Raw genomic sequence first — 15,226 nt, 5'->3', positions numbered from 1 at the left:
CCCAACTGGAGGCTTAGAACTTTAGTTCTGGAATTCCCTTTGATGCCATTTCCCCCAATACCCTTATTTCTATGGATGAGGCAACTGAGACTCAGTGAAGCAACACACACATTTTAGGGTGAAAAAGCATTTTAGCAGTGGATCCCACCCCAACCCACCCACATCCTTAGGTTCTCCAACATTTAAAGGGTACTAAGGGTTTTCATTCTCCAGTTTGAGAATTCTAACTCAAGTTTGAGACTCAAACCCAAAGATTTGTGCTCCAATAAAGGTTTAGAACTTCTTATGAAGCATCAAAGCCTAAAATTCTCAGGGGAGGATTATGGTTTGGGAGTGGTAAGAAATCATATACACAATGGAATATTACTCAGTATACACAATGGAATATTACTCAGCCATTAAAAAAATACATTTGAATCGGTTCTACTGAGATGGATGAAACTGGAGCCCATTATACAGAGTGAAGCAAGCCAGAAAGAAAAACAACAATACAGTATATTAATGCATATATATGGAATTTGAAAGATGGTAATGATAACCCTATATGCGAGACAGAATAAGAGACACAGATGCATAGAACAATTTTATGGACTCTGAGGGAGAAGGTGAGGGTGGGACGTTCTGGGAGAATAGCATTGAAACATGTATATTATCATATGTGAAACAGAACACCATTCCATGTTCGATGCATGAGACAAGGGCTCAGGGCCGGGGCAACGGGATGACCCAGAGGGATGGGATGGGGAGGGAGGTGGGTGGGGGGTCCAGGAAGGGGAACACATGTAAACCCATGGCTGATTCATGTCAATGTATGGCAAAAACTATTACAATATTGTAAAGTAATTAGCCCCCAACTAAAATTAATAAATTTATAAAAAAATAAAAAGAAAAAATAAAAAAAAAAAAGAAATCAATCCCCAAAACATAGACCTGTAAGAATGATATTATTATTTAGAATCACTGTGATTAGAATATATTTAGAATCTCTCTGTTTCTGTATAAAGACAGATTTAAACTTAAAAACAGCATTTCAATCTGGAGAACACTGAAATTGCCAAGTTTCTCACTGGACATATTTTATATATCAAGGGATAGTAGGAGGAGAGAGATTCACTCTTTTGCAATATTTCTTCTAGGTAAATTGTCAGAATTTCTTTGACATTGACCCTTCTGTTAAATAAATGTACCTCTCATTAAGTCAGAGCTTTTTAAGAAGAATCTCTAAGTATGCTTAGTTTGGTGACTTTTATTTCTTTAAAAAATGTAGATATATATGTGAAATTAATATGTTTTCAAACTGTAAGTTATTTCCCCCTGGTTAAGTATATAAAAATACAAATCATTCACTTTATATTTGCAACTCAACCACCAATATTTTTGCTATTTTAACTTTACAGATCTGTCCTCCTTATTCTGCTAAATAACTACTGAATGCAACACTTTATCCCCATTCCCACAGCTATAATCACTTCAAATATTTTCTCCTAAAATATTTTAACAGCCTCTAAATTGGTTGCCCTTCCAGGGTCTTTCATTTTCCATGTGGTTGTCAAATCTAATAATGACATTCTATCAACTAAATGCCATCAATGGCTCCCAATGACCTAAAGGATAAATTCCTAATTACCTAGCATACAAGGCCTGTCACAATTTGGTGACAATTTGCCCTTGTTCATCTAGTGTCATTATTTCTTCTTATATGACTTCCAGTTTACAAATTATGTAAACCCCATGCTGCTTCAAGACTCTATTATATCTTTGCACATGCTGTTCCCTCTGTGTGATTAATCCTCCCTACATTTCCCCATATGGAGAGCTTGTCCTCCATCTTTCAGACTTTTCAAAGATCCCATCACTTCACCAAACACTTCCTTACTCCAGCCTGAATTTTGGCAATATTGTACATTTATTTCTAATCCAAATCTGATATATGTTATTATCTGCATATCAGTCTCCCCACCCCCAACAACTAAACAGGTTCTTTGAAGACAGGGACTTATTCATCTTTGTAACTCCAGGGTCTGACATAATACATGGCATGGAAAGAGACAACTGTAAATGTTGGTTGAATGAATGAATGGGCAGATCTAACAAAAAAAATCAGAGAAATTTAAAAAATGAACAATTAAAATTTGATTTAAAATAAACTGTCTCAATTATCCAGTAGTATGCATACTATTCTACAATATTATTATATCACTTTATTATGTAATTATTGAAGTAAAAACAAATAGAATAATCTATGCAGGAATTAGGGAAAGATTCATGTGATCAAGACTGCACTTAAATGTTCCCAGGATAGCAAATTCCCTTTTAAAAAAAAAAAATTTATGACAGTGTTTAGACTTGTTAAGAAGCTGAGTTGGGTTAGAAGAGGTGGCAGAGAAAAATGGATGCAGATTCTCAAGCAAGTTGCAAGTCACATGTCTCCTGGAGGTAATCTGATCTATCACTTAGGGCACAGAAAGCAGAACTTTCAGAAATTCTTAAGCTGGACAAATAATAATAAAATGATGCTTTATTTATGGAAATGCTGTATGGTTTAAACCAGGACATATTTTGGAGAAAAAACCTTCTAAACTGTAAAGTGACATTCATGGTTTAGTTTTTCTCCATTATTAAACTTTGACTTATGAAAAAATAATAATTACAAAATTTTATACACCCTTTTTATGCTCAGATTACTTTGATATAACTGACATATACCATTCTTTGATGAGCTCTGGGTGTAGTTTTAATAAAAGGAATAAATGAGAGCGATAATACTAGTCTGGTTAAGAGAGAAGAGAGGTCAGTGACCAACCTAACACAAAAGTTATTTTTGTCATAAAAGTCTCATTTTACAACTCTAAACATAAAAATAGAAAACCACAGTGTTTCTGATGTCTTTAGGGGACAAATTAAAGAAGCAGAAAAATCCTATTCTTCTTTACAAACACTGTAAATTATTGACTTTTTTTCATTGGCTGTGGAGTTGGCATAATTCAGGCTGTCTACAATTAGTAGCTTGTTAGTAACTACTATGTAATTATTGGCTTGCATTCAGATATTGGCAGATGCCTAATAAGACACTTAATGAATTTTTCATTAGTCTTTCTGAGAAAGCCTTCAGGAGGAAATATTTCTGAAGAGAGCAACTACTTTTACTTTCCTTTTCTCCCCAACTTGAGCCTCCCCAATCTCCCCAAGGGATTTTCAAAAGTCGAATTTTTAAATGTTAATATAATCATATCTGAATATCTTTCAGTCAAATATTTTACTCTTTAGTAAGTTTAGTTTCACTTCTTCTTACTATGTATGTCCATCTACCAAAGCCATCACAAGATTATGATTGAAAGACACTTCATTTATACACATTTGTTTTGAGTTTTCAAAGCATTAATTATCCACATATCTGACATAATTTTAAAATAATGGGGCAGGGATAGAATTAACAGTTTCTAATAGATAATTTTAACTACAGTTTTTTGTTATTCAAACAAAACTCTCAAATAAAAATGGGCAAATATTTGATGCTAGAAAATATTTTAAATACTAACCTATCTAACCAAAAAGTGCTTAAATTTTATTGTACATTGAAATTTTAGCACAAAGAACTACATTCATAACAACTTAGTGGTTTATATACATGATAAAAATGGTTATGTGGGGAAATCACTGATTGCTACAATAAAACTTTCAATTATATCATCTACGAATGTTGCAGAACATTTCATTATTGATTCTTCAGAGGAGATATAACTGCTGAATGCTAAGTGTAATTTTGATTTGTCAACATTACTTTTGCTGTAATTAAAACCCTAAAGTGATCTTTAAATAACTCTTCATTCCAATTGCATCCTGATGAGTTTCTTTATCTCTGTAATTGGAATGCCAACACCTCAATAAGTGACTCATCCAACTACACTTGTCATACTTCAATGTTCCACACTTAAAAAAGCACCTCTAAGCACTTGCCGTCAGTATGTTTAGTTAGAAGGACATATTTGCTTAAACAACAACTGAGAAATAACTTGGGCAGAATTATGAAGTGATGTGATTTCAGTGATATAAATCTCCTTTACAATTTATTTTTTAAATTTGTTTATTATAAGGTATAATTGATTCACAATTTTATATTAGGTTCAGGTATACAACAGAGTGTTTCAATATTTTATAGATTATGCTTTTAAAGTTGCTATAAAATATTGGCTATATTCCCCTGCTATAAACTATATCTTTGAAGATATTTTATTTTACACATAGGATTTTGTACTTCTTAATCCCCTAATTCCACTTGCCTCTTTCTACTTAAAATTTTTTCTGTTTTAAAACTTGGTTGCTTCATCCTTCTCCACACTGGCATAAATTTGCAGAGCCTCATCACAGTATTAAATTATAAAAAATCCTCTCTTCCTTAACATCTCATCTCTTTTTTTCTTCCAGATGTTTTGGTCTAAGCTTACTGACAGAGAAGAAAGCAGTCTCTTAAGAGAAGCCATACAAATGTATAGGCTTTGCTTGGAACCTCCCACTGAAAATTAGCTTCCCTGGTGATTCAGTTGGTCAAGAATCTACCTGCAATGAGGGAGACCTGGGTTCGATCCCTGGGTTGGGAAGATTCCCTGGAGGAGGGCATAGCTACGCATTCCAGTGTTCTTGCTTAGAGAATCCCCATGGACAGAGGAGTCTGGTGGGCTGCAGTCTATGGGGTTGCACTTGTACTTTACAAGATATCTGAAGATGAAAACATCTAATAACAAAGGTGACATTAGGTTACTAGATATTAAAGAGATCAATATTCATTGTGGAGAAAATTTAATCTATAAAAAGCCATCTGCATCTAAAATATTTTGAGTTGTTCATTTGAATCATTTGTGGTTTCTGTTGAATTTGTGTCATACTCATCTGATACTCTTCTTTTGTATTATGTCCTTCTCCTCTGCTCTTTATTCCTTTATCCTCAGCTATTTTTTCCTCTAAGACCTTTTGCCCATCCCCAATTCCCCCTCATATCAAATTGCTCCTTTCATTTGTTTTATGCTTAGAGTCTTATAATCTGCTCAGAGTTATATAAAGTAGAAAAATAAAGTATATGTAGAATTTCATATTTGTTCATACTCCAACAATTTCATAAATGTTACTCTAATTTGAAAGCTATTTTTCATATTACTTTTTATGTTGTTGTTTAAATAACAATAAATTTAATCATGTATGTAATCTGATTCATAAGGTAAATGATATTGTTTCACTGTCTTTAAAGAGTTTTATTTTCACTTAGTATTTAAAAAAAAAATACCAGATTGTAATAATAACCTTATTTTTACAAGCAACTATTCTTCTGCTTCAATTCCATGGGATATATGTATATATTAACTTATAAAAGTATCATCTACTTGCTATAAAAACTATTTAGAAAAATGCAATTAGAGAAAACATTGACAATGTTAATGATTTTTATGCATGATTATAGAAGTTCAGAATAAACAGATCTAGTTATTATTTACCAACATTGTCACAAAAGAATATAATAGTGTAATATTAAATTAAGAAATGTATTTGATGAAAGTATATAAAAAACTATATATATATATAATATATATAGTTTGTTGTTTTTTTTTTCTAAATGAGCATTTTATGAACTAGTGAAATACTGAGTCAGTTGTGCTACTGGACTAACCTTTGTGTCTGTGAGATCCATCCATGTTGCTAAACTCGATATGATTTTCATCAGCCCAGTAGAGTCTATGGTTGACATAATCTATTGTTAGTGCCATAGGTCTAGAAATCTTGGTTTCTAGGACAACACTCTGATTGGTTCCATCCATTCCAGCACGCCCAATGTGAGGATACTCACAGCAGTCAATCCAATACAAATATCTAGAAAAGAAAATCAGCAGGCGTATTATTTACAATCACTCAGGGAATAAAACACCTATAAAACAGCTATTCCCCAATTAATTCTTGTATCTCTCTAAATTGTAGTTTGTAAAAGCATACTCCAGTACAAACTTTTTCTACGATTTTTTTACTTTGAAATATCCAGATAATTTTAAACATGTTTCCTTTAGTAAACAACTCATGTATATAACATTTCAGGAACTGTTAACAAATTACAGATGCCCAAAATGAAAGATGTAAACTTTCAAAATGCATCTACAATGTTAGAGGAATAAAACAACCTAGATGTATTTTTTTGTTTGTTTTACCTATAAAAAATTCAAAATGAATTATGGAGGAGTACATTGTATTTTCTTAGATGTTCATTGTTCAGTGTGGTAGCCACTAGCTAATTATGATTCTTTAAATTTAAATTAATTAAAATCATATAAAATTAAGTGAATTACAAAAGTGAAAAATAATTTCCTTCATTAAATGCTGTCAACAAAGTATTACAAATTTTTGGAGATGACTATAAAGTTTTTGAGGTCATCAAGTAAATTATGGGGTTGCCCTGGTGACTCAGTGGTAAAGAATCCACCTGTCAGGAGACACAGGTTTGATCTCTTAGTTGTGAAAGTCCCCTGGTGAAGGATTTGGTAAATCAGTCCAGTATTCTTGCTTGGGAAATTCCATGGACTGAGAAGCACTGTGGGCTATAGTCCAGGGGGTCAAAAAAGAGTTGGACGTGACTTAGCAGCTAAATAACAACAACATAGTAAATTATGAATTTCAAATCATCTGACCTCTGTGTAATAGCAAATCTAAATTTGTGTTTTTATTCTGAACTTTTTATTTGGCTAATATTATCACCATCTTGAACCAAGATACCAGAAAGAAGAGGAAGAACATATTTTATGGAGTCCAACAGCTCTTACATTATCCTCAATAAGTTCAGTAACAGTTTGAGGCTTGAAATTCTCTCCTTGATATTCAAATTTTTCATTATGAGACACAAACAGACTTCTACAAATGACTTTCCACTTTGGAAATGTGTGAACTGAGCTCTACTTGGAGTATTTATAGTTCTATAATTTTCACTTCTGTGTTTTCATCGTATCATCTGCCTTGCTCCTGTCTCTTCAGTTATATAGATATTTTCATTCAGACATAACTTATATTGTCTCCTCTGTTCTCCACAAATTCTTCTCTGATTTGTGTCAGTTCACATTTTTCATGTCAATGTATGGCAAAAACTATTACAATATTGTAAAGTAATTAGCCCCCAACTAAAATAAATAAATTTATAAAATAAAAAAAAAAAAGAGAGAAAGGAAAAAAAAAAAGAAAAAAGAAAAAAGAGGAAAAAAAAAAAGAAAAAAGAAAAAAGAGGAAAAAAAAAATAAAAATAAAAATAAGGCATGCTTGTAATTATTATGCAGTTTCTTTAATTCCCCAAATAACTCATACTATCTATAGTAATTTAAATTTTGTAAAAAGGCAAATTGTCAAAATAGGAAAAAAATTTGTTTTCTATGCCTTATTTGGATGACTCTTGGAAAAGCTGCTCATGGCTCAAGGTAATTTTGTTACTGTAAACTTTAATGTGATGCAATAGAGAAAAGAGCTGACCAAAGCTTAGAAACTGAATTAAATCCCTAGTTTAATACCATATTACCTAAATGATCCTGAGAAAACCACTTAGCCATTTTGGCTGAATGTTCTTTGTGAGTGTGTGTGTTCGTCGCTCAGTTGTGTCCAACTCTTTGTGACCCCATGGGCTGTAGCCCACAAGGTTCCTCTGTCCATGGAATTCTTCAAGCAAGAATACTGGAGTGGGTAATCATTTCCTTCTCTAGGGGAAATTACCAACCCAGGAATCAAACTCAGGTCTCTCACATTGCGAACAGATACTTTACTCTCTGAGCCACCAGGGAAACCTGTTCTTATTTGTACTAAAAATATAATAATAAAAACAATCATGTCTTTTTCAGAGACTCCAAGAAAGCAGTATAAGCATCTAAAGTGATGTAACATAGATAGATTTTTCTAATTTGTAAAATACTATAGAAGTGGTAGTGATCATCATTATCATTATTATTATTATTTGGAACTCCAACTCCCAATAGGTCATTTCACTTTCTTATATCCGCCCCTTTTCCTATGTTCCTCCTATTCTGAGGAAGTCATTTTTCTGTTTACCTGCCTTGCCCAATCCACAAGTCTTGTAAGGTTTGTTTCATTGTTGTTGTCGTGTTGTATTACATTTTGATTTATTCCTAGCTTCTTTTTACTCTGTAAACTGGTATCAAAGTTCCACAATTATATATAGCTAATTTGCTCCTTTTGTATGAGTTTTTTTTCTATTCTTTGGATATGCCATGGTCTCCTATACGTCTTTAATTTTCCATAAAACTTCTTTTTGCCTGAACTGGCTTCTGCTCTGAAGTGGACCACATAACCTGGCTAATTCATATTTCACCAGTCTTGTCCAGGAAAATCTCACTGATTCCAGTTGAGACAGACACATGTTCTGTTTTTTCCACTTTAGAGGTACTGCATTGTATGATAATTATTTGCTATCTGCCTACTAACTGAACCAGTACTTTGAAACAGGGGTTGTATCTTTGTTTTATACTATACCTAGAAGAGTGCCAGATATACACTAGATGCTATAGAAATATGAGTTGAATAAATGAATGAGCAGAGGAATTTATTTTCTGTTAACCAGTCATAACATACATTCAATTTAATGTCTATCATAATGAATTTTTGTTATGCTGAAGTGACATTTTAAAGATCAAAGAACACTCATTCTAATCCCAAAGAAAGACAATGCCAAAGAATGTTAAAACTACCACACAACTGAACTCTTTTCACATGCTAGAAAGGTAATGCTCAAAATTCTCCAAGCCAGATTTCAACAGTAAGTGCACCGAAACTTCTAGATGTTTAAGCCCAGATTTAGAAAAAGCAGAGGAAGCAGAACCAGAGATCAAATTGCCAAAATTCATTGAATCATAGAAAAAGCAAGAAAATTACGAAAAAAACCCAAAACACATCTACTTCTGCTTTATTGATGACGCCAAAGCCTTTGACTGTGTGAATCTCAACAAACTGGAAAATTCTTAAAGAGATGGGAATACCAGACCACCTTACTTGCTTCCTGAGATCCCTTTATGCAGGTCAAGAAGCAACAGTTAGAACCAGGCATGGAACAATGGACTGGTTGCAAACTGGGAAAGGAGTACGTCAAGGTCGTATATTGTCACCCTGCTTATTTAACTTATATACAGTATACATCATGAGAAATACTGGGTTGGATGAAGCACAGCTGGAATCAAGATTGTGGGAAGAAATATCAATGACTTCAGATATGAAGATGACACCACCCTTATGGCAGAAAGTGAAAAGGAACTAAAGAGCCGCTTGATGAAAGTAAAAGAGGAGAGTGAAAAAGCTGGCTTAAAACTCAGCATTCAAAAAACTAAGATCATGGCATTTGGTCCCATCATTTCATGGCAAATAGATGGGGACACAATGGAAACAGTGACAGACTTTATTTTTTTGGGCTCCAAAATCACTGCAGATGGTTACTGCGGCCATGAAATTTTTAAGACACTTGCTCCTTGGAAGAAAAGCTATGACAAACCTAATAGCATATTAAAAAGTAGAGACATTACTTTGACAGCAAAGGTCTGTCTAGTCAAAGCTATTGTTTTTCCAGTAGTCATGTATGGATGTGAGAGTTGGACCATAACGAAGGCTGAGCACTGAAGATTTGATGCTTTTGAACTGTGGTGTTGGAGAAGACTCTTGAGAGTCCCTTGGACTGCAAGGAAATCAAACCAGTCCATCCTAAATGAAATCAGTCCTGAATATTCATTGGAAGGACTGATGCTGAAGCCGAAGCTCCAATACTTTGGCCACCTGATTCGAAGAGCTGACTCATTAGAAAAAACCCTGATGCTGGGAAAGATTGAAGGCAGGAGGAGAAGGGGATGACAGAGGATGAGTGGTTGGATGGCATCACTGACTCAATGGACATGAGTTTTAATAAGCTCTGGGAGATGGTGAAGGACAGGGAAGCCTGACGTGCTGCAGCCAATGGAATCACAAAGAGTTGGACAAGACTGAGTGACTGAACAATAACTATGCTCAGTACAGTTTTATATTTTCTATTCTACTTTAAAATATGTCTATATCTCTTCTATATAAATTACTGTTAATAAATACTAAATATAAATGCTATTAATCACCCCAAATTTATGATTAAATTAGTACACTGATTCCCAATCAATAACAGAATAACTGGGATAATTGGATTTCAGCTGAATTTTCACATAATAACCAGGAAGCTGATCTACTTATATTTTCTTTTCCATTCTTACTAACAACATATCCAAAATGAGACCATTGGCATACTACCATTTTAAGAAAGTATCCCCAAGCTACCTTTTAAAAGTTTATAGATGTTTTATTAGACATTCCAATGATCTTTATCTTCCCTGAACAATCCTTGCTCTATTCTTCACTAAATATTGGGACAGAGATTACACTTAAGAAAACAGGGGTCAGTAGTAGTATTGGTATATTCAAAACATATGCAAATCACAATAGCAATCATACATAGAAAAGTTCAATTCCACCTGTATTGAATACTCAGAATTTAAGCTGTCATTTTTGAAGCAAGATTTTATAATAATTTAGACAGCTATGGCATTTCCATCCTGAAGCTCATCTCATATAAACTAAAATCCAAGTTGCCCTATTGTCTCACTCTGGGGAACCAGGAAAACAGTATGAACAAAAAGGTGTCATTAAATTTTATCTGTTAGAATCTGTTTATCTGTTGTTATATGGCTTTAATAGCTTCATAAAAATACCTGATTTTTATGTTTCTTGGGTTGTAATCTAGGATTCCATATCATACTTCAAATATTATTTAAAATGGAATCAAAGGAGTCTTTCATAATATCTGCAATAATTTAATATTTTTCCATCTTAATTGACACTTTTGGCAGGTTTATGCTGATGATAAATTCAGACTGCATCAGTTTATGGGTTAATAACTCTAACCCGGGAGAAATAAACCTTAACGCTAGATTCAGCTGTGTTCACTAGGGTAGGATACAGTTTGCTTTATAAATAGGAAATTTCAAAACACTGTTATTAACAAATAATGCTTCCTTTATTTGGAAAATAAAGCATCTTGAAAATTATGAGATGAGAACTAAGACAGACATACTGATTTGAAGAAAAGGTCAATGGACAAACTAAAATATCTTCTGATAAAATACCAAATGACTCAAATATGCATATTCTTTTGAATGAATGATGATGATAGCCAAACAGTATCTGATCATTATTTTTTGTAATATCTATAGAAACAGACTCCATTGTGACTCTGTTTCATTTAAAATAGAATTGATACTCTTTTGTTACTATGGTAAAGAAAATATTTTAAAAGGTAACAAAATAGTCCACATAATTATACAGTGAAAAGTTAAAACTTGCACCATTACCTTGGAAACAGTTTGTAGTATTTACAGTACAGGTCTTCCCCATTAGGTATTGCTTTCACCCAAATTAATATTTAAAATTAAGCTCCAGGCATACTATGATATGATCAGTTTGTCAATTATAAACATGAGACAGTAAAACAAAGATACATTATATTAGCAAGAAGTAAAATTTAATTATTGCATATGATAAAAGCAGTGATTTGGTAAACTATTTAATGGGAAATTAATTAAGACAGCAGAAAATTTAGAGCACTAGAGTTAATATAATACTTGTTTATTGCAAATGTGTGATATTGTGATATTTTTAAAAAGCAAATTTTCTGTAAATTTGTTACTTTAAAAACATGTTCAATAGGTTGAACTTCTACAGAGATCATTTTGGAGTATGTAATCACTCAAATTATAGTGTTAAAAAAAGCGAATGATATGCCTTCTCTACCTACCAAAATAACATAATTGAAAGTAAATGATAATGGTCATAAACTATAGAACTTTAGCAAGCAGCTTTGACACTTAAATGTGTGTTCATCCCTAATCTAAATTCTCCAGCCAGCTGTCCTTGATCCTTATGATGACTTGTTCTTCATTCTCACACAGAAATGCAAATAAAATCCAACACTAATATGAATCTTCCCTGACATTCCCACTATGCTTTTCCCTCTGAATGCATGGATAATGCACAGTTATTTATTATTCATAGATACTACTTATGTCTCCTGCTGTAAAGTTGTTCAGGAATTACAATATCTCCATTCTTGACTACTACAAATGCTGCAAACCAGTATCCAAGAGTTTATCTTTGCTACTCTTTCCTCCAAGATTTAAAGGCATTAAAATTGGATAAATCTGTGTTTTATTCATTTCATATAGTTATTGGTTTGTTAAAAGAATTGTGTTTAAAACCTTAAAAAAAATACTTGCTCTAAAATTCCATCATTTTAATTTTCTATTTCTCTGTGATAATCACATTTGTATTTTTGATTTCTCAATAAAAATTTCTACACATTTACACTTTTCATTGGGTCCCATATTAAAATCTACAGACCAGGATTTACCATATTGAACATAATTCACAGTCTTAAGCTTTAAGATTTTCAATGTTTGTTACAAACCCAGCACGAGGATCTAAAGACAAGTCCCTGGGAAACTTCAGCCTTTTGCTAACAAGTATAGTAGGATATAAGCCATTGAGTTTGGATACTTCAATGATCCTTTTTTCTGTGTCAGACCAATAGAGGTTTTTTCCAATCCAATCGACAGCAAGTGCATTGGGGACAGCTGTGTTATGCACTACCTAACAAAATAAGAATTTAAAAAGTTAACATTTTAAATGCCTAGAATAAGAACTAAACAATTACTTCTTGATTTTTTTTTTTAGAGATACACAATTGCATTTAAACATTGAAATGGAATTTAGATAAGCACAACATATAGAACAATTTACTTAATAAAATTACTTACTTATTTATGAGATTACTCAGTATGTAATCAGGCCCCTAGAAATTTCATAAAGGTTTAATGAAAGAAACACCAAAATAGAAAGTTGTTGAATGGCTACACAGTTGTTTATTATATTTTCATTACAGTTTACTTATTCTCTCAAAGTCTGGGGCAAAAATTCTATTACAAGTAGCTGCTGCTGTTGCTGCTGCTAAGTCGCTTCAGTCGTGTCCGACTCTGTGCGACGCCATAGACGGCAGCCCACCAGGCTCCTCAGTCCATGGGATTTTCCAGGCAAGAGTACTGGAATAGGTTGCCATTGCCTTCTCTGATTATACGTAGAGGCACACACATACGAGCACAAAAAATAATTGATAATTATCTATTAATAACAGGTTCTGGGGGAGATACCGATTAATTCAACATGCCCCCAACTATCTTTGCCCTACTTAAACTACCTACTACAAAGAAAGAAAGAATATAAGCAAAAATATACATTAAATATTTAACCTAACCTGCTGCTGCTAAGTCGCTTCAGTCGTGTCCGACTCTGTGCGACCCCATAGACGGCAGCCCACCAGGCTCCGCCATCCCTGGGATTCTCCAGGCAAGAATACTGGAGTGGGTTGCCATTTCCTTCTCCAGTATTTAACCTAACCAAAGGGAAGTAAAAATGTATTTATTCAACAGTTGTGTCCAATTGCAACCTATGTCAAATATAATAAGGATATAGGCTTTGTATGCACAAATATGCTGTATATAAAAAACCAATAACATTTATTCTGAATTATGCAACCTACTGATTATTTTGGTATTATATATATATATATATATATATAATTTCAAGATTTCATTAATATTTTCAAAATTAATTGCTTCCACCAAAGCTTTCTATAAAATATTATTATAAATGGCTTCAAAATTTTTTAAGTAATTGAAGGGTTCAATCTACTTGAATTTGAACTTCTTTTAATACATTTTACTACATATATACAGTGCAAATGATTTAATTTTAAAACTCAAATTACATAGAACTGGTGTCAAGTAGAGTAGTTCACATCTAGAATGTGACATGTGTTTAATTTTGATGCTGTCTACTCAAAGCATTCATGATTTTACACAAATGTATTCAACTATTTCCTTCTATAGCAAAATAATAGTGCTATAATTTCAATCTACATTCTAATAATTATTTTTTTCAATTACAAATTCTCTAACTCAACTTTTTCTTTCATAGAAATCAACACAATTAAATCTCAGGCACTAATCATTCAAGCTGAAAGTATTCATCACACTTTATAGGGTTGTGAATGTAAGTTTTCAGATTTTATTTACTCAATTTGATTTTTATCTTATAGCAATCATGTTATAATGAAGCATGGATAAGAATCTCCAATTTCATATTTAAAGTAATATTAACTTACACCATACAAATGTGAAATTCAAACCAACCTAATACATTCTATGAGTCATGTCATTACCATCAAATAACATTTTCTATTCAATTTAATCATACCAATACAATATTGAATTATCTCATCATTGTAATGTCTAGGTACCTTAATATCACTTCCATTTAAACACATTCTATTTATGCGACTGCCATTGGGTCGACTGGAATCAATCCAATAGATAAATTCTTCTCTGTAATCAAAGTCTATACCAATAACATTGTTTAATCCCTAAAAATAAAAAAGAATATATTTAAATAATAGTTAACAGAAATCTTCTTAGAATATTTCAGGAATTCATAATAATCAATGTTTCCCTTTGAATTTAAATAGTTACAGTTTTACAATAAAAAACATCTGTGACCAATTCTTTTTAAAAGCATCATATGTTTACATTTTCTCTATACCATACATGTAAGATGTTGCATAGTTTATTTGAGCATATTTCCAAACAGGAAAAATATTGGAGTGTTTAGAAAATAGTTTAAGTAAATAGTCAATGATATGGGAAAATTTTCTTTTAGAGAGATAAAGGAAAATATTTTCATTTTAGGTTAATATTAATTTGATGTTATTATGAGTATACATCTAAATTGAAAAGGTAGATGATCCCCAATAATTTAAGATGAGCTTTTGATATATATCTGAAGAAAGTCAGAAAAGAAGATTTAAAAAGCTTACTTTCCCCAAAAGCCTTTGGCTCAACAACATACTAACATTCTCTGTTTTTCTCATGCTGCAAGCAGCCTGTTAGGCAATACAGTGCCATATTCAAATTTAAAAGTTAAAACTTTAGTGAATATTTAACCAAAGAGGAACTTGGTTAACATATTTTTATTCCACATGGTAGAAATGTGAGGAAATCCTTCCTTTCAGACTCACAGTTAGTGCATTTTTTATCAAGTAACAAAATTGAACGTGAATTCAGCTGATGGATTTTGGATAACACAG

General features: G+C 32.5%; 1 protein-coding gene across 1 annotated transcript in view; it reads right to left on the bottom strand.

Moving 5' to 3' along the window:
* LRP1B (LDL receptor related protein 1B) overlaps positions 1-15,226 on the bottom strand; it is a 2,070,111-nt gene that overhangs the window by 253,491 nt on the left and 1,801,394 nt on the right. The window contains exons 58-60 of the mRNA XM_081584839.1: positions 14,384-14,506; positions 12,497-12,678; positions 5,660-5,859 (exon numbers count right to left, since the gene is read on the bottom strand). Coding sequence (XP_081440965.1) covers positions 5,660-5,859; positions 12,497-12,678; positions 14,384-14,506 — 505 coding nt within the window. The remainder of the gene's footprint in view (positions 1-5,659; positions 5,860-12,496; positions 12,679-14,383; positions 14,507-15,226) is intronic.

The sequence above is a fragment of the Giraffa tippelskirchi genome, chromosome 3, assembly GCF_054371585.1.
Source record: "Giraffa tippelskirchi isolate mGirTip1 chromosome 3, T2T-mGirTip1v1.2.pri, whole genome shotgun sequence".
In the NCBI taxonomy this organism is placed as follows: domain Eukaryota; kingdom Metazoa; phylum Chordata; class Mammalia; order Artiodactyla; family Giraffidae; genus Giraffa; species Giraffa tippelskirchi.
This window is presented reverse-complemented; position numbering and strand designations above follow the sequence as displayed.